This window comes from Nyctereutes procyonoides, unplaced genomic scaffold (genome assembly GCF_905146905.1).
Source record: "Nyctereutes procyonoides isolate TBG_1078 unplaced genomic scaffold, NYPRO_anot_genome, whole genome shotgun sequence".
In the NCBI taxonomy this organism is placed as follows: domain Eukaryota; kingdom Metazoa; phylum Chordata; class Mammalia; order Carnivora; family Canidae; genus Nyctereutes; species Nyctereutes procyonoides.
Genome location: NW_026575020.1, coordinates 13,677,035 through 13,695,526, shown reverse-complemented (window position 1 = coordinate 13,695,526; position 18,492 = coordinate 13,677,035). Strand labels below are relative to the sequence as shown.

The window sequence follows — 18,492 nt, the reverse complement described above, 5'->3', positions numbered from 1 at the left end:
TCCCATGTTGCCTCCCTGCATGGAGACTGCTTCTCCCTCTGCCTGTGTCTCTGCAGAGAGACACACACACAGAGAGAGGCAGAGAGACAGGCAGAGGGAGAAGCAGGTTCCTCACAAGGAGCCCAATGTGGGACTTGATCCCAGAACCCGGGATCATGACCTGAGCCAAAGGCAGATGCTCAACCGCTGAGCCATCCAGAGGTCCCTCATCACTTGGTCTTAGTAGACCCTTCCCAGATATTGAGAATGTAAATGACTCTAGCAACTTGGTAAACACTCCTTTGGGAAGTCAAGTGTTTGTTTTTACATTTACTTTGTTACATTTTAACAATTTTTTGTTTTTAAAATTTTATTTTTAAAAGATTTTATTTATTTATTTATTCATGAAAGACACAGAGAGGCAGAGACATAGGCAGAGGGAGAAGCAGGCTCCCTGCAGGGAGCCCAACGTGGGGCTTGATCCTGGAACCAAGCGACGACGCCCTGAGCTGCAGGCCGACACTCACCCACTGAGCCACCTCGGCGTCCATACGGCTTTATTTTAAAACGGCGACATTTACAATACACTGGGAATTGCATCTTTTCCAACTCTTTACAATGAAAAATTTTGTCAATTAAATGTATTGGGGGGATTACTGTTTTTTGAGATTCTTTTCCGTACAAAAGCAAATATCTTAGAAGACAACTACTAAGCAGTGCTTATTTTTTTTTTTTTAAGATTTTATTTATTCACGAGAGACACAGACAGAGAGAGGCAGAGACACAGGCAGAGGGAGCAGCAGGCTCCATCCATGCAGGGAGCCCAACGCGGGACTCGATCCAGGATCACGCCCCGAGCCGAAGGCGGCGCTAAACCGCTGAGCCACCCAGGGATCCCTAAGCAGTGTTTGTTTATCCAGAGAGTAGCCTAAATTCCGGACCCCGCGCAGAGCTCAGCGGGACAGGAATTCACTCATCCTCTTTCTTAGCCCAGTAAGCCCCACGGCGTTGTCGCCGGTTGCGGAGCCTGTAGTAGCCACTTGGCGCCCATAGGGGGCACACGTTAACAGGCCGTCGGGGGCGGGCCGCCGAGCACGCCTCTCCGTAGCCCTGTGGAGCCTCTCGGCTTCCGTTGAGCACCGGGCAAGATGGCGGCCTCCGAGACGGTTAGGCTACGGCTTCAATTTGATTATCCGCCGCCAGCGACCCCGCACTGCACGGCCTTCTGGCTTCTTGTCGACTTGAACAGATGCCGAGTGGTCACGGATCTCATTAGTCTCATCCGCCAGCGCTTCGGCTTCAGTTCTGGGGCGCTCCTGGGCCTCTACTTGGAGGGGGGGCTCTTGCCCCCGGCCGAGAGCGCGCGCCTGGTACGAGACAACGACTGCCTCAGGTGCGCGCGGCGCGGGGGCGGGGGCGCGGGCGGGGGGGGGCCGGGGACGCGCCTGCGCAGGCCCGCGGTGCGGTGCGGTGCGGGGGGGGTGGGGAGAGGGGTGGGGAGAGGGCCGGGGCCGCGCCTGCGCAGGCCCCCGGCGCGGGGGTTCCCGGGAGGCCGCGCGTGGGGGGGGGGCGGGGCTGTCAGGCGGCGCGGCCGGAGCGGCGGGCCCGGAGCGCCCCGAGCTGGCCCCGGGACCCGCGGGCGGCCGCCTAGCGCGGCGCGGGGCCGGGTGCGCGGCGCCCAGGCGGACCGCATCCGCCGTGTTCTCTCCGGAGCGTGCGTTCGCCCTGCCTTCGCGCTCCTGCGAGAGCTGCGGAGACCGCCGCCGCCGCCGCCGCCGCTCGTGGGGGCTCTGTGGTTCTTTTACACGGGCGTTTGGGACCTTGTGGCTTGCGACTCGGAAAAGAACATGGTTTTAAATGTGCTTTTAGAAGTAAAAAAAAAAAAAAAAATGATGCTGAGTATCCAGGCGCCGTTGTGGTATGAAACGTATACGTGTGGTTGATTTGTGTTGATAAAATGCTAAGACGTGATCGTATCAGTTTGGATTTTTGGACTAATTTATTCAGGGCCTCCTTTTTTTTTTTTTTAAGGTTTTATTTATTTGTTCACGAGACACACACAGGCACAGGGAGAAGCAGGCTCCATGCAGGGAGCCGGACGCGGGACTCGATCTTGGGACTCCAGGATCACGCCCTGAGCTGAAGGCGGGCGCTTCACCTCTGATCCACCCAGGGATCCCTGGGAATTATACTCTTTCTGATGAAATTAATGTCAAAAGCAATCCATGACAGCTGTTAGAAGAAATAAATACAGCACAATGGCAGGCAGAATTTCTCCTAAACACTTCAAATGCATAATTGTGTGTGATAAGAAATACCTCTGCAGCTGGCTTCAGTGATAGATGGGGTGGACTTTAGGAAAAAACTGAATTTGGAAAAATTTTGTTTATTTTTGTGGTTTCCTATTTTCAGTCATTCTGTCTTCCAACAGATTTCACCTTTCTTCAGAGCTACAGAAGAAAGCATAGTCTCTTTTCTTAAAGGTTCCTAATATTGTGGGAGTAGACCAAAATAACTAGTTTCATGCCTCTGCATATTACCTTCTGGTGTGATTCAGGCAGTCAGCCTGGATAATTATACTAGGTTGTGCTGCTAAGCGCAGAAGATGATTGAGAAGGGAGAGAGGTCATCGTGGAACACAAATGGTCAGGGAATTTCACAGTTCCTTGATGGACTTGTTAGATGGCACAGGAGAGTTGTAGAGGCAAAAGCTAACCTGACTCAGTGAAGAGAGAAGTCTGACCTCAGAGGGATTCTGTACAATTGCTGGGAGTACTGAGAAAAATCTAATGAAGAACGGTGGAGCAGGAGGCTTGCAAGGATTCTCCCCAGTGCCATGGCCATTTCCTCATAGCCCATTCTCTGAAGCCCCCAGAACCTGACTTTTTCTACTCTGACAGATGAAAAAAAGTATTTCAAAATAGTTCGGGGTAAAAAGTTCCTTATTTGTCTTCTCTCATATTCTTCCCACATCCCCCCTCTCTAGAAGTATCCTCAGTTAAGTTTGGGGTAATCATTCTTTTTAAATGCTATGTAGTATTCTTTTACATGACCATGTCAATTTATTTAACCAACCTCTTACTAATGGATGTATTAGGTTATCTTAATTCATTTGGGCTGCTATAATAACAGGCATTTATTTCTCACGGTTCTAGAGGCTGGGGAGTACAAGATCAAGATGCCAGCAGATTCTGGTGAGGCTTGCTTTCTGGTTCATAGATGGCACCTTCTCACTGTGCCCTCACTGCAGAAGGGACTAGGGAGGGCTGTAGGGTCTGTCTTACAGGAGCACTAATCTGGTTCGTGAGGATTCCACTCTCATTACATAAGCACCTTCTAAAGTCCCCACCTCCTAAGTCCATCACATTTGGTAGTTAGGATTTCAGCGACACAAATTTTGCAGCGACACAAATATTTAGACCATGGCTTTTTTTTTTTTAAGATTTTTATTTTTAAGTAATCTCTGCATACAATGTGGGGCTCAAACTTATAACCCCAAGATCAAGAGTCACATGCTGCATTGACTGAGCCAGCCAGCTTGCCCCCCATGACAGTTGTTTTCTGTTTTTTGCTGTTATGTACTGCTATAGTGAATGGTCTTGTATATCTTTGTGTACTTGGGCAGTGGTTCAGCAGCATACATTCCTAGAAGAGGTACTTTTTGGTCAGATTTTAAAATTTGATAAGTACCGTCAAATTGGCCTCCAGAAAAAGTTGTACAGGTCTGTATTTATGCCAACAATATGAGTTACTTTTGTTCAGTATTGTGTGAAAGGCAAGAGAGCAGAATGATTAAAAGTTCACGGTCTGGGGATCCCTGGGTGGCGCAGCGGTTTGGCGCCTGCCTTTGGCCCAGGGGCGATCCTGGAGACCCGGGATCGAATCCCACATCGGGCTCCTGCATGGAGCCTGCTTCTCCCTCTGCCTGTGTCTCTGCCTCTCTCTCTCTCTCTCTCTCTCCCTATCATAAATAAATAAAAAATTAAAAAAAAAAGTTCACGGTCTGGAGTCAGAACCCTAGTTTGAATCATGACTCATTAGCTGTGTTCCCTTGGTCAAGTAACTCGACCTCTATGAAGGTGATAATGCAGCAGCCAGGCAGGAGGGAGCCTGCAGGGACTGAGGGGACCCAAAGAGAGTGCAGCTCTACCTTTTTACTTTTCTTATTGAATTTCACCCCCATTTCTTTTTTTTTTTTTAAGATTTTATTTATTCATACACACACACACACACACACACACACACACACACAGACAGAGGCAGAGACACAGGCAGAGGGAGAAGCGGGCTCCATGCAGGGAGTCCGACGCGGGACTCAATCCCGGGTCTCCAGGATCACGACCCGGCTGCAGGCGGCGCTAAACCACTGCGCCACTGGAGCTGCCTTCACCCCCATTTCTTGAGACAAATTCATTAAAAACCCACCAACTCCTGCTGTCAGAGGACTTATAATTATTGTTTTAATAAAAATTAGAGTTAACATTTGGATACTACTTGCTCAGAGTCTGGCACTGCTCTAAACATATATGATAGTTCATCTGAATATTATAATTATCACTATTTCCATTTTTATAAATGAGGTAATATTTTAAAAATTTACTTAAAGTAGCAGAAGAAGGATTTGAATCCAATCACTTTGGCCTTGGTAGGCGGTGGGTTTGGAGTATCTGGCTGTGCAGTTGGGCGTGGCTGTATTTCTATGTGATAGAATCCTAGAAGTGAAATTTCACACTTAAAGGGAGTACCTTGCATTTTCGGGTGGCTGGGTGGCTCAGTTGGTCGAGCATCTGACTCTTGGTTTCTGCTCAGGTCATGATTTCATGGGTCCTGAGACTGAATCCCATAAGTTGGTCTCTGTGCTCAATGGGGGAGTCTGCTTAAAGATTCTCTCCCTCTGCCCTTCCCCCCACTTGCTTGGGTGCGTGCTCTCTCAAATAAATAAATCTTAAATACATAAATAAATAAAGGAAGCGCTTCTCATTTTGATAATACTACCCAGTTTGTCCAAAGAGTTTGCATGAACGGTGGAGAGTCTGTTTTAAAATTTTCTTGGAATTAAATCTCTTTCATTGCTAATTACCTAGGTAATTCACTTCTCTTTGTACAAGGAAGGCTACATTTGTTGTCTGTGATCCAATTAGAGAAATAAAGGAATTGCCAGGGAGAGTGTATTCCCTAAAAGGAATGGTAACTCAGCAGACCCAGATGAACTGTTTCTCATCCTCTGGATGACATTTTGTCTCTCAATCTTACAGTGTTCCAAGTAGAAATGCTTCTTCTCAGGAATAGGAGAGATAGTGAGGCTGTAGTAGTCACAGGTCATACCTTCATATCAATATCCACAGATCGATGCCTTCAGAATGGTTGAGGTGGTGCCAAGGGCTCCTTTTGAAAGCATGATGGTGTTACAAGCTCCTCTGAAAGGCAGCCGGTGCTGTGTTCCAGTGATTTAATGAGCCACAGTGACTGAACCAAGAGTATTGCAACCATTTTCAAAGTTTTTTTTTTTTTAAGATTTATTTATTTATTCATGAGAGAGAAAGGAGGCAGAGACATAGGCAGAGGGAGAAGCAGGCTCCCCACAAGGAGCCCTATGCAGAACTTGATCCCAGATCCCTAGATTACACCCTGAGCCAAAGGCAGACACTCAACTCCTGAGCCACCCAGATGTCCCACCATTTTCAAAGTTTGATGAAAAATTTGGTCCTAATTGGTTACCTCAGAATTGAGGCTTGAATATTTAGCAATACACTGCTATAGGTAAAACAAATTAAGAATGTCAAGGGACAATCCAATATTCTGTAAGTTCCTCAGTGGTTCTTGGGTTCACAGGATGCCAACCTAGTTTTTGCCCATTTGAGAACTACTTCCTTGCTGCTAGATGCTGAGGTCCATCCTGGGAATAGAGGGACTTTTATTTCTTTCTTTATCCTGATATCAGTAGCTTTGATTTTAATTTGATTTGTATATATCTGTGTATTTGTGTACTCTGAAGAATAATGGATGTTTTTTCCAACTACCACACTGCAATAAATCACAGCATTACTATCCCATAAACATTTTAAAAATTGCTTGTATCTGCTTATCCACCACTTATACCTTATTTTCAAATATGATTAATCTTTCTGTGGTCACTAAGAAAACTTGATGAAATGTATAGCTAGATATAAATGTATTAAAAGTATAATGTTTTTTTTTAAAGATTTTATTTAATTATTCATGAGACACACAGAGAGAGAGAGAGACAGAGAGACAGAGAGACAGAGAGAGAGGCAGAGACAGAGGTAGAGGGAGAAGCAGGCTCCATGCAGGGATCCCAATGCGGGACTTGATCCCAGGACTGCGGGATCACGCCCTGAGCCAAAGGCAGACACCCAACATCTGAGCCACCCAGGCGTCCCTAGAATGTTTGTTTTTAGCAGGCAATTTTGAGCCCCCACTATATACTTGACATTGGGGACACTCTCAGCTTTCCATCTTTGGACTGCACATATTAGAATTAGCTGTTGCCAGTTCACCGAACAACAGAATTCCTTCACTATTATAATCATTTTGGATGGAGTGTATGTTAGGGTTCTCCAGAGAAATAGAAAAAATAGGAGATAATAAATACATATAGAATTGAATGTGTTATAAGGAATTGGCTCATGAGATTATAGAGGCTCAGAGGTCCCAAGATCTACATTTGGCAGGCTGGAAACCTAGGGGAACCGATGATATACGCCTAGTCCAAGTCCGAAGGCCTGAGGTCCAGGGAAGTCAATGGTGTAAGTTCCAGTCCTAGGCTGAGTCTGAAGGCAGGAGAAGGCTGACAGCTCAGACAGAGAGAGGGGATCCGGTTCAGGCATTCAGTGGATTGGATGAGGCCCACTCACATTAGGGTGGACAATCTTTTTGATTTAGTCTCCCAATTCAGATGTTAATCTCATCTAGAAGCACCCTCACAGACAAACCCAGCAGTGTGTCACCAAATCTCTGGGCACCCGAGGCCCAGGCAAGTTGACACATAAAATTAATCATCATAGGTTATCATGGAATTTTATAATGGCTGTTATGAATTGTTAGAATTCTTTCCTAAAATTCAACAAAATAAAAGTAAAATCTGATTTTAAGAAAAAGCAGTCCATATATAAAAACAAAAGTGGATACTCTGCATTATCACCATTTGGAATAGGTAACATAGTAGTGTGGAAAGATTGAACTTTGAAGTTAGACAAACTACAGTTTGAATGTCATTTCTGCTGCCTTGTGGATCTTGAGTTGCTTACTTGTCTGATCTGTTTTAAAATGGAAACCTACTTCATGTGGCATTTAGATGAAAGAAAATGTCTAGAAAATATTTGGGATGGAGTAGATATTCAATAAATAAAACTAGTCATGGGCAGCCTGGGTGGCTCAGCAGTTTAGCGCCACCTTTGGCCTAGGGTGTGATCCTAGAGACCCAGGATCTAGTCCCATGTCGGGCTCCTTGCATGGAGCCTTCTTTTTCCCTCTTCCTGTGTCTGTGCCTCTCTGTCTCTATGTCTCTCATGAATAAATAAATAAATAAAATCTTAAAAAAAAAAGAACAACAGAGGAAGATTTAAAAAAAATAAAACTATTCGTTTGACAGTTGACCATGATACCACATAGGCCAGTTTGTCAAAAAGAGTCTTTTATCCTTCAGTGATTTGACATTTTTTCATTGACTGATGGCAGGAATGTCTACAGTCATCTCAGTATGTAATTGTGTCCTGGAGAAATGCTTATGAATTACTCACTGCAGCCTTCTCTCTTGTTGTTTTGATAGAGTTAAATTAGAAGAGAGAGCAGCTGCTGAGAATACCGTGACGGTCAAGAATGGTGATGATAGTCATTTATTACCTAGAAAAGCAAAGAAGAGGGCATTTAAGTTGGAGGAGGGTGAAGAAACTGAACTAGATTATAAAAATTCAAAGAAGCATTGGAAGAGGCAAGAGAACAATAACGAGAAGACTTTGGACCTAGAACCAAAAACTGTCACAGATCTGAGTGTGAGGAAAAAAAGCAAGAGGAAAAACAAAGCCACATGTAGTGTAGTGGATGGTGATGACGAAGAAACCAAAAGAAAATCACCAAAGAGAAAGGAGAAATGTGAATATAAAAAACAGGCAAAGAACTCCAGGTCTTCCAAAGCACAGTCAGCGAAGGACTGGGCCATCCCCAACGGTGGTCCTCCAAAGGGCTCACCTGCTAGAAGCAGCCTGGTCAAAACCAAAAGGAAAAGTGGTGCAGGCATTAGTACAAAAGATAGTCCCATTTCCTCCTCAGAGTCTGAGTCCTATCATGAATCAACCAGTGATGGTCTCAGCCATGTCATCTTGGAGGTCAGAAATTCCTCAGAGAAAATATCAACTGAGATATCAAAGGAAGGACTCTCTACCAAAACCACAGCTGCAAACAAAGTGGCCACCAAAATTGGCTTTAACTCTCCCGCTGTCAAGGGCAAGACAACCAGAACATCATCTTCTAGTTCCGACTCTAGCTCAGAGTCAGATGACCAGTGCACAGTGTCGAAGAGTACCCCAGAGCGTGCTGCAGGTTTCCTAAAGCCAGTAGGCCTCTTTGCCGGACGAGGCTGTCCTGGCCCGGGGCCCTGCGCACAGACTCCCAGTGCTGCTGGGTGGAAGCACTCTGACGCAAACGGGGTCAGGCAGGCCCCTCCTGGGCCTCCTCCCAACGTGACTCTCCCCACCACTTTGGGCAGAGGTTGGGGGAGAGGCGAGGACCTTCTTTCCTGGAAGGGGGCTAGGGGTCGGGGGATGCGGGGGAGAGGCCGAGGCCGAGGGCAGGCTGTTTCCTTTGTGTTAAATAGAAAAGCTGAATATCAGAAGAACCAACAATTGAATGAAATGGTAACAAACACATCCACTATTATCCAGGCAAGTATTATTTCTCCTGAGTGTACCTCTTTCCCTTCTCCCATGGGGTGTGTCTGGAGTAGATGTCACGGGTTTGCTTTTTTTCACCATTAACAAAGTCACATGACTAATGCTGTTTTTCAGAATCCAATAGAGACACACAAGAAGGACTACAGTTTGTTACCACTGTTAGCAGCTGCTCCTCAAGTTGGAGAAAAGATTGCTTTTAAGGTATATTTTGAAAGCATAACAATTATAACAAAGAAGATTACCTTGCCTCCGAATAAATTTACTCATTAGCAGGTCACAATTATATATGTATATGTATACAGAGCCTTTCCAGATCATATCTGTCCTGTTCTTGTGCCTAGCATGTAATAGGTGCCTACTTACTGTTTTCTGAATGAATAAAAATGGCTTAGCCTGGTGCTGGAACATAGTAAGTGCTCAATAAAAAAAGCTTTATATAATCACAAACCCTGCCCTCCCAGCCTCCTGCCCCAAACCAAAGAAACCTTTTCCACTAGAATGCTTGTATACCTGTTTTGCCACAAGTTCATGGTAGGGCACCCAGAGCGGTGGGGTGGGTACCCCAACCCAGCACATTTTCTCAGGGGCAGAGGAGAGGAACTGCAGAGCTTGTGTATTTGTGGGCTCTTTCTTCTTTTTTAGCTTTTGGAACTAACATCCAATTATTCTCCTGATGTCTCTGACTATAAGGTAAGGCTGTTTATTTAAAAAATAACTGTCTTTATATTAAAGAAGCTGAAGTCATATTTGCTGCTGCTAATATGGATAATTTTGATTTTTTGGAGTAAATAATGTCAAGTAGAAGATGCGCACATTTTCAAAATGTAAACTTTTTAATAGTCTCTCCGTGGAGCTCTCAGGGTTTTCCTTGCACTTGGGGATGAATGTAGGGCAGTGATGAGTTTTAAGCTTTTTTTTTTTTTAAAGATTTTATTTATTTATTCAAGAGAGAGAGAGAGAAAGAGGGGCAGAGAGGCAGAGACACAGGCAGAGGGAGAAACAGGCTCCATGCAGGGAGCCCGACGTGGGACTTGATCCCAGGTCCCCAGGATCAGGCCCTGGGCCGAAGGCAGCGCTAAACCGCTGAGCCACCGGAGCTGCCCAAGTCCTTTTTTTCTAATCAGCTTTAATACTTGCAAGCTTATCTGAATGCCACTCCCCCAGATCGTAAACTTTGAAAGGAAATAATAAATAGTTCTCAGTCAGAAAATTTGATTATTTTCATCATAGGAATCTGTATAACTGTGGATTATTGCAGGTTCTTATGGTCAAGCATGGCCCCTTTTGCATTATCTGTTAACCACAGGTAACCCACAAATATTATCCTTGGAATTTATTCACTACGCATCTGTGTGGGACTTCACATTGGCATGAGCTTTATCATACTTCAGGAAAAGTTTTACTCCAGTGAGATTACAGAATTACATGTTTCCTTCCCTTTTTCACTCTTTCAAAATTTTGTTAGAATGCATTATTTCTTATTTTGATGTAATATGCAAAATATAAGACCATTTAAAAAACAATGATTAGTAATGTCAACATAGTAATAAAAAAAAGTACAAGGAGATTTGATTTAATTTGAGTTGATACCTTGGAAGACCTTTTTTTTTAAAAAAAAACCTTGTAAAACTTTTAAAATCCTGGTAAGAACCTTTCTTCAAAAGCAAACTAGAAGAAGAATCAGTTCATGAAGGGGTTTGGTAGGTCAGTTCTGGGTAATTGGTATTTTATCATATTTTTCATCTTAGTCCCTTAATGTAGGTGACATAGAAGTTATCTAAAGCAGGTTACTTGTGAGTGAAAAGGGTTAATATTATATCAATAACTATCCTGGAAGGAAAATGTAAATGGACCTGTCTAGGGCAAACCAGGATGTTTTGTCACCTTACCATAGTGATATATGAGGAGATAGAGATAAATATAGAATTGATATGTCCTACAGCCTCTACATATTATGAGTCTAGATAATACCGATTTTTAAAAATGCGTAGTAAATCAATGTTGGTCATCACAGTTATTACCCTAGAAAGCTATCTGCTTACTTTCCCAGTATTTTTAGAACTTTCTGGAAATTATTTTGAAAACCATTTGCAGGGTGAAAATGAGTCCCACCTTTTTTTTTTGCTTTGACCTCAAGTGCTGTTATCTAGCTCAATTACTGGCTGTTTTTTCCTGAAGCTTGCTTCAGAAGTCAAATCTGTCTTCAAAGAATGTAGTCTCCTCTGCCCTTGACCCTGTCTCATGTGTACATACTTATATGTGGGATTTTAATCAATAGAGGTGACTGAGTGATACCACAGGAATTAGTGCAATGAAAGAAGAATTTATTACTTATATTTCCTGAGGGGGCAGAGAATGCCATGCTGTGCAGGCCCCTGGGGGAAAGCATCTGGGTGCCATTCAGAGGCAGAGGCAGGCAGAGGCCCAGAACCTGGGCCAGGGACTTTATTGGTATTTCCCTGGGATAGGCAAGGCAAGATGGGGGAACAGTTTAGAATTGGCTAGTTTGAATAATTAGCAGGCTTTGGGCTACAGGAGCTATGCCTATATATATGTGATACTTACCCCTGGGATGATTTAGACCAGGGGAAATATTGGCTTGGGGTGTGGGAGTTTTATTTCTCCTACAAGTTGATTTATTAATAGAAAGTTTGAATACTGAGATAAAATTTATATAATGTAAAATTGACAATTTTAACCATTTTGAATTGTATAATTCGGTGGTTTTAGTATATTTGAAGTGTTTCACATGTTGGTTTTTGACTTGGACTTTTATTTTTGAAAGGAAGGAAAAATACTAAGCCACAATCCAGAGACCCAGCAAGTAGATATAGAAATTCTTTCATCCTTACCTGGTGAGTTTTCTAGAAAAGAATTTGAAAATTTAGGCTCTTCATATCTACTTTGCTTTCTACATAGCTTTTATACTCAGGGGCTGCTCCCTGCCTTGGCCTCTGTGGCTAAATCTCCACTAACCCCCTCCACCTACCCCCAGCACAGAGTAAGCCCTTGGGACCTATGCTCCTTCTAGTGGAGGTGTGTGGCTGCTAAGGGTTATTGGATTTGTTTCCAAAGCTGTTGGGCAAGTTGTTCTTATTCCTGTAATTATGTAATTTCATAAAAATTACATAAACTCATATACACTGATTATAAAAAGAATTATTTCTGTGAAACCCAAATTGAATGCAGACCCAAGAGTGTAACTAAGAAATTTACTATTGAATTATGCATGGGTGGATCTGCTATAAGAGATTGGGAGGAATTTGGTAAAAATCTGGAAGATTCTGAACTTAGACTGCCTTGCTAGTGTTTGCATTCTTGCATCCCTTTAAAAAAAAAGAAACCTCAGAACTGGAAATTGTAGAAATTGCAGACATACTTTAAGTATATGGTTTATAAAAGAAAGATGACTAGTCAGTGGGCTCCTAAGGCCTACTCAGCTCTATTTCAAAAGATTAGCAAATGAACATACTTTTGTATGTTAAGTTAAAATAAAATGTCTAAAGTGTATGTGTGCACACACTCACACATTATTTCAAATGGTTCCCTGCCTTTTTTTTTTTTAAGATTTTTAAAATTTATTCATGAGAGACACAGAAAGAGAGAGAGAGAGAGAGGCAGAGACATAGGCAGAGGGAGAAGCAGGCTCCATGCAAGGAGCCCCATGCGGGACTCAATCCTGGGACTCCAGGATAACACCCTGAAGCCAAAGGCGTCCCTGCTTCCCTGCTTTATCTCCGATTCACCTCACCTGTTATTGGTTCTAAAATCCAGGAATAAGAGAGCTTTTACTGTATATGGCTTCAGTTGTGTTGTGTTGTAGGGGTTCCTGGCCAGGGAGCAGGAGAGATCCCTCTTTCTTTAGCAGACCCTAAGGCAATTAGTTGTATTCTGTTTGTATTTAAGTATTGTAGTGGGTAGGAGATTCAAAGCTCCAGTACACAGAAGTTAGTTTTCCAGCAGAATCCCTTTATATTAAGTAAATGATTAGATATAACTTAAATTGGTTTTCTAGCTTTCTTTTGATTAGGTTTTATTTGAAGAAATCTCCCTTCCTAGGAATGGTGGACAGAGAAGTTTGTTCATGGTCAGATTCCATGGACACAGCCTGAGCACTGCTTGTCTCAGGTGATTGACAGTGAGAACATCCAATTAGACTTTTCTTCTTTGGAGCATCTAGAAATGGCTTTATCTGTTCACTAATAGAAATACAGATAGTCCTCACTTTGCATGGTTCTGAGATATATATATGAACTTTAGTTACCTTGGCTTGGTTAAATAACAACAGTTTCAATGATATTAGGTATGCTGTGAACTGTGAATAACTGCATAAAGTACTGCTACCTTTTTGGTCCACAAATCACTGTAAATTACAGATGCCCATCATGATTAGTGACCAATCACATCACTTCCAAGTCTCCTGGTGATTGGTCACTGTGCATCTGTTAGTCTATTTCCATACACACAGCAATGCATGTAGTTGTGCTGCCTCCTACATGGCATTTTACAAAAATAGTTAATTGAGATAGGGAATTGGTCAAGAAAGATGAAAGTACAACAAAGAAGCAAAAAGTGATGATTCTGGAGGTTACATCCAAGAGGTGTTCAAATGAAGTGGGGTTAGAAGAAACAGCTAACCAAAGGGATGTTGGCACTGCAGTTTATGTGAACTCCTTGACATAAATGAGGAAGGGTGGTGGTAACAAAAGGGATGAAGAGGTCCCCAAAGTAACATCAGCAAAAATGTCACACAGTTGCAAAAAAGAAACAGAGGAGCTCTGAGAGCTATTTCATGTTCATGCTAAGAGCTCAAAGGATAAAATACTCAAAGCTCATCCACACTTAGGAGTCTGTTGGTTCTGCAAGGTGTAGAAAAGATTCTTACTCTGTGTTGTCACGTGACAGGAAGGCAAGCACTATTCAAACCACTCTTGATACGTTTCCTTTTTTTTTTTTTTTGATGTTTATTTTTAAGTAATCTTTACACCCAGTGTGGGTTCAGACTCACAAACCCAAGATCAAGAGTTACACAGCTCTACCGACTAAGCAAGCCAAGTACCCACATAAGTTTCTTAACAAAGAAATAGGACATTAATTCTCAGTCTTTCTGGTGTTTTAGATTACAGTGTACTATATTTACTCTTTTTTCATCTCCCAGTACAATAGGTTTTAATGTTTTGACAATTTTTAAAAGGTCCTGATAATTCTCCCCATTTGATTATTCAGATTGTTTTGCATGATTTCAGCCTGCATGGTCATTTTTATAGCCTCACACTACCATACAAAGTGAGGACTGCTGTATTATCAAGTTGTAAGCATGTTTAATTTCTGAGGACACAGAGCAAGATAGACAAATTTTGCAGAATTCATATTGCCTTTCCCTGCTGGAACATATCAGTGATCTTTTGGATTACCTAACGGTTACACATATTTTTTTTTCTGAGGGTACTAATAACAGTGTGTCAAGCTTGTTTATTTTTTGATGAAGGAAAGATTGTTTCTGATAAATGACCAAGAAACTCCTTGTGCTCTTACAGGGTTGTTGTTTTTTTGTTTTGTTTTGTTTTGTTTTGTTTTTGTTACAAGGTTTTTTAAGGGTCTTCTGTCACTGAGCACTCCATGCTTTCATGTGCATACCCAGCCTCTACATCAGTGGACAGTTTGTTTGTGGTTGTTTTTCTAATGATATAAGTTCCCTGTAGAGGAACATTTTCACTACCGGGAAATGACTTATTGTCTCTCCTTCCTACCGTCTGGTTTCAGCCATGAAAGAACCTGGGAAATTTGATTTGGTTTATCACAACGAAAACGGAACTGAGGTAGTGGAGTACGCTGTGACGCAGGAGAAGAGGGTAGGCACGCTTCTCTTCCTGGGATTGCTTGGTTGTTCAGTCTCTCTCCACTGGCTACTGGTGGTCTAGAAGGTGACATTGCAGCTTCCTGAACTGCCTATCTTAAAGCCATAAAAGATGTAGGCCCTGGGATCCCTGGTCTGCCTACAGGGTGGCAGTTTCAGTGTCCAGTGCCAAGTTAGGGTGCCATCTTGGATCTCAAAGAGCCTATGTGACAAGGCGCACAAACAGCAAAGTCTTATTGAAGGCTACAGAGTTGCATAAAATCATAGTTATGTCACGGTTTTGGTAGAAAAGAATAGTGTATTTAAAAAACTTTATTGATATATACATTGAGAAAAGTATACTTAAATATATAGCTTGAACAATTGTCACAAATGAACATACCCGTATCACCAGCACCTAGGTCAAGAAGCGGAACATTAATAACAGCCCCCCTGGAAGTCTCCATCATGCCTCCCTGTAGTTACTACTACCTCCCGGTTGTTACTGTGATTGTGACTTAGAACAGCATAGATGGTTTCAAAGAATGACATAAAATGACGATTCTGTCTTTTGACTTCTGCTTAAATCCTTAAAGTGCCATTTTAGGAAATATCTGGTTTAGAGCTTTTAGGCAGCCACACTTCCAGAGTTGCTGGCAATGACTGACTCATGAGGCTGTGCTAGCATTAAGCTAAATAGAATTTATATTTAAGAAAATGCTTCCTCTTAAGGTGTTTATATTTGAAATTTTATGGATATTATTTTGTAACTTTCAGTATTGAAAAGTCACATTTTAGAAATGTAAACTTGTAGAAACCCTAACCAGACTATGTTTTGCTTTGTCTTTAGGATAGATGACACTTTTAGGGATTTATTCCAAAAATACATTTTTAGGGTCTGTGGGATCAGCAGATTTGGCCAAGTCTCCTGTACTTCTTTATTTGCAATGTATGCCTCTTCACTTTTTTGTTGAAATGTATTCTTGGAAACTACATTGGAAAATTAAACCTTGGAAGCTTTCCTCTCTATGCCTTATTAAATGGGGCCTGAAGCAGAGCCTGTCATTCATTAACCTTTCTCTGACACTAGATGGCCCTCGTGATTCATCCACATGGCCAAGCGTTAGTATTTGCTCTTGGTAAAACCTGAACCGCCTAGATTTAGGTAGCAAAGGATAGGAACTGTTGAGCTGTGCAAAGGAACATCAGGAGTCCAGTAATAACCCTAATGGGCCACATCTGCCTATGAAGAGTATTTGTGCCACTGAGCCACAGGGTCTGGTTGGGCAAATCCTCTTGACCCTGGGTAACCAGCTGCCCCACACACTAGCCCATCCCACCCCCTGCTTGAAATGAGAGAAGGGTGAAATGTGTTTAATGTAAAGTGTAGTTGCATTCTAGGTAAACAGGTGCTTCTGTCCTAATTGAACTCAGCTTTCTGGGACTCAGATCATTCCAGGTCTTCTTCAGCCAATTCTGCACAAATGGAAATTTACTTGACTGAAGTTTTTAACCAACTAAAACTTCTGTGACCTCAAAATGAAACTTCTAAACCAAATATTTTGTGTTTTTCCTCAGATCACTGTTTTCTGGAGGGAGTTGATTGACCCAAGATTGATTGTTGAATCTCTGAGTACCACACCAAGTACAGAGCCTGCTTGAGGATGACCTCTCCACCTCATAGTTTATAAATGTTTTGTTGGTGAAAGCGACTATAACCTGAACTTTAAGAAAAAAAAAAAAAGATTCGAAAGTTGTATGCATTTTTTGTTCACTTTACTGCATAGGAAAAAAATCTACCTCATCATTTAAAATAACATGGATGTGCTTTTTGTAGATCTTTTTTTTCTTCTAGGCTTAATTTCAGTAACAAAATTTAAAACATGACATTCCCTGCAGGCATTGTTATATATCAGTATATATGGTTTCTTCTCTTTTTTTATTTATTTTTTGACCATCAAGTAGCCAACGTCAGTAGGAGTTTATAACACCAAGTACAAGAAAATGCTGCATATCTTGTCTCAGTAAGTTCTATGAAGTAACATCTTAAAACACGAAAGCATGTTACTTGACCTAATTTTTTAACATTCGAGTTGTTCCATTAAATGTGGAACATCTTATAAATTGCAAGTATTTTATACTTGTAACTGTCAAGAATTTAAAAGTAACTGGGTTTGTTGCAGGCGATGAGTTAAAGAATCCTTTCACATTTTTCTCAACTTTAAAATTGAGGATTTCCAGAGCCCTGGGTAGAGCAATGAAAATAAGACTTTGTATGTTTGCCTGGGGACGAACTGGTATTCCACCTGGGTGAGGGGATTTCCTAGGAGTTCAGGCCAGGGAACCTGTTATCTTACTATAAGATCCCAAGTACCTGGCTGAGTGTGCTGGAGTGAGGACTGAACAGAAACTCTGGTTTCTGTTATTATTCAACACAAAGCTAAAATGGCTAAATATATACTGTGAAAATTGCTTCCTTTTAACAAAGATTAGGTTCCTCCTTCAGCTTTGCAAATTTTTAAATAAAATCATATTGAACTAAACTTCCATGCTGAGTCATCATGTTTAGTTGAGTATTGCAAACTGCCGTCTTATTTCACAATAACACGAGAGATACAAATGTTCTGGAACAGGAAAGTCTGCTTTGACTGAAGAGTCTATCGTTGCAAAGCTTAGTCCAGTGAGATGCATTAGATCTAGGGGCTATTGGGCCGGTGGTGCTGTCCAGTTTTAACCTGCATGACATTAATGTGTATCAAGTGTGTATTAATAAATACACACACATTGATCTGTAATGGGAAGTATTACTCCAGAAAGAGTGAGATCAACGTGAATGATCGGATCTTGGCACTAGGGTTCTTGCGTAGCACACTTTCTTTCCAGGATCTGAAAAACAAGGTAACTAGTAAGGGGCAGCAGGCATATGAATAAATGTTCAATATCATTCATTATCAATTATCAAGGAAATGCAAATCAAAACCTCAGTATCACCTCAGAACTGTTAGAATGGATATTATCAAAAAGACAGGAAATAACACGTGTTGATGTGGTGAGAATGTGGAGGAAAGGGAATCCACTGTTGGTGGGAATATAAATTTGGTGCAGCCAGTATGCATCCCTATGTTTGTTGCAGCATTATTTACAATAGGCAAAATACAGAAACAAGTGTCCATCGACAGATGAACGGATAAAGAAAATGTGGTATATGTATATGTATGTACTTTTTATTCAACCATGAAAAGGAATGAAATCTTGCCATTTGCGATAACATGGATGGACCTTGAGGGCACTATGCTAAGTGAAGTAAGTCAGAGAAAGATATTGTATAATCTCACTTCTATATGCAATCTAAACATCACCACCATCACCACCACCATTCCCCTGCTCCCCCGCCAAAACGAATTCAAATACTGAGAACAGATTCATGGTTGTCAGTGGTGGACAAATTGGGCAAAAGGGGTAAAAGGTACAAGCTTCCAGTTATAAAATCAGTCATGGGCATGTAATGTACAGCATGGTGACTATAGTTAATAATACCATATTCTATACTTGACAGTTTCTAGGAGAATAGATCTTAAAAGTTCTCATTGCAAAATGTTTTCCATACATAGTGGTAGATGTTAACTAGGTTTATTATAGTTATTGTTTTGCAAAGAGTATATGCAAATATCGAGTCATGTTGTGCACCTGAAACTGCTACATGTCAATTACATTTCAGTTAAAAAAAGATAGTAAGCATTGACCAAATGGAAGTGTTGACCTCAGGGT

At 41.9% G+C, this 18,492-nt stretch overlaps 1 protein-coding gene across 2 annotated transcripts; it reads left to right on the top strand.

Moving 5' to 3' along the window:
* The first annotated feature begins 953 nt into the window (after positions 1 to 953).
* COIL (coilin) lies at positions 954 to 17,273 on the top strand. 2 transcript variants are annotated; one of them, XM_055331782.1, is made up of 7 exons: positions 955 to 1,372; positions 7,769 to 8,879; positions 9,003 to 9,089; positions 9,531 to 9,578; positions 11,674 to 11,743; positions 14,652 to 14,740; positions 16,303 to 17,273. In XM_055331782.1, the coding sequence occupies exons 1-7, from the start codon at positions 1,128 to 1,130 to the stop codon at positions 16,384 to 16,386; spliced, it is 1,734 nt and encodes a 577-aa protein (XP_055187757.1). In that variant the 5' UTR covers positions 955 to 1,127; the 3' UTR covers positions 16,387 to 17,273. The 2 variants fall into 2 exon arrangements, with proteins under 2 accessions (XP_055187763.1, XP_055187757.1); XM_055331788.1 differs by lacking the exon at positions 9,531 to 9,578 and having other exon boundaries at positions 954 to 1,372.
* Positions 17,274 to 18,492: the final 1,219 nt, after the last annotated feature.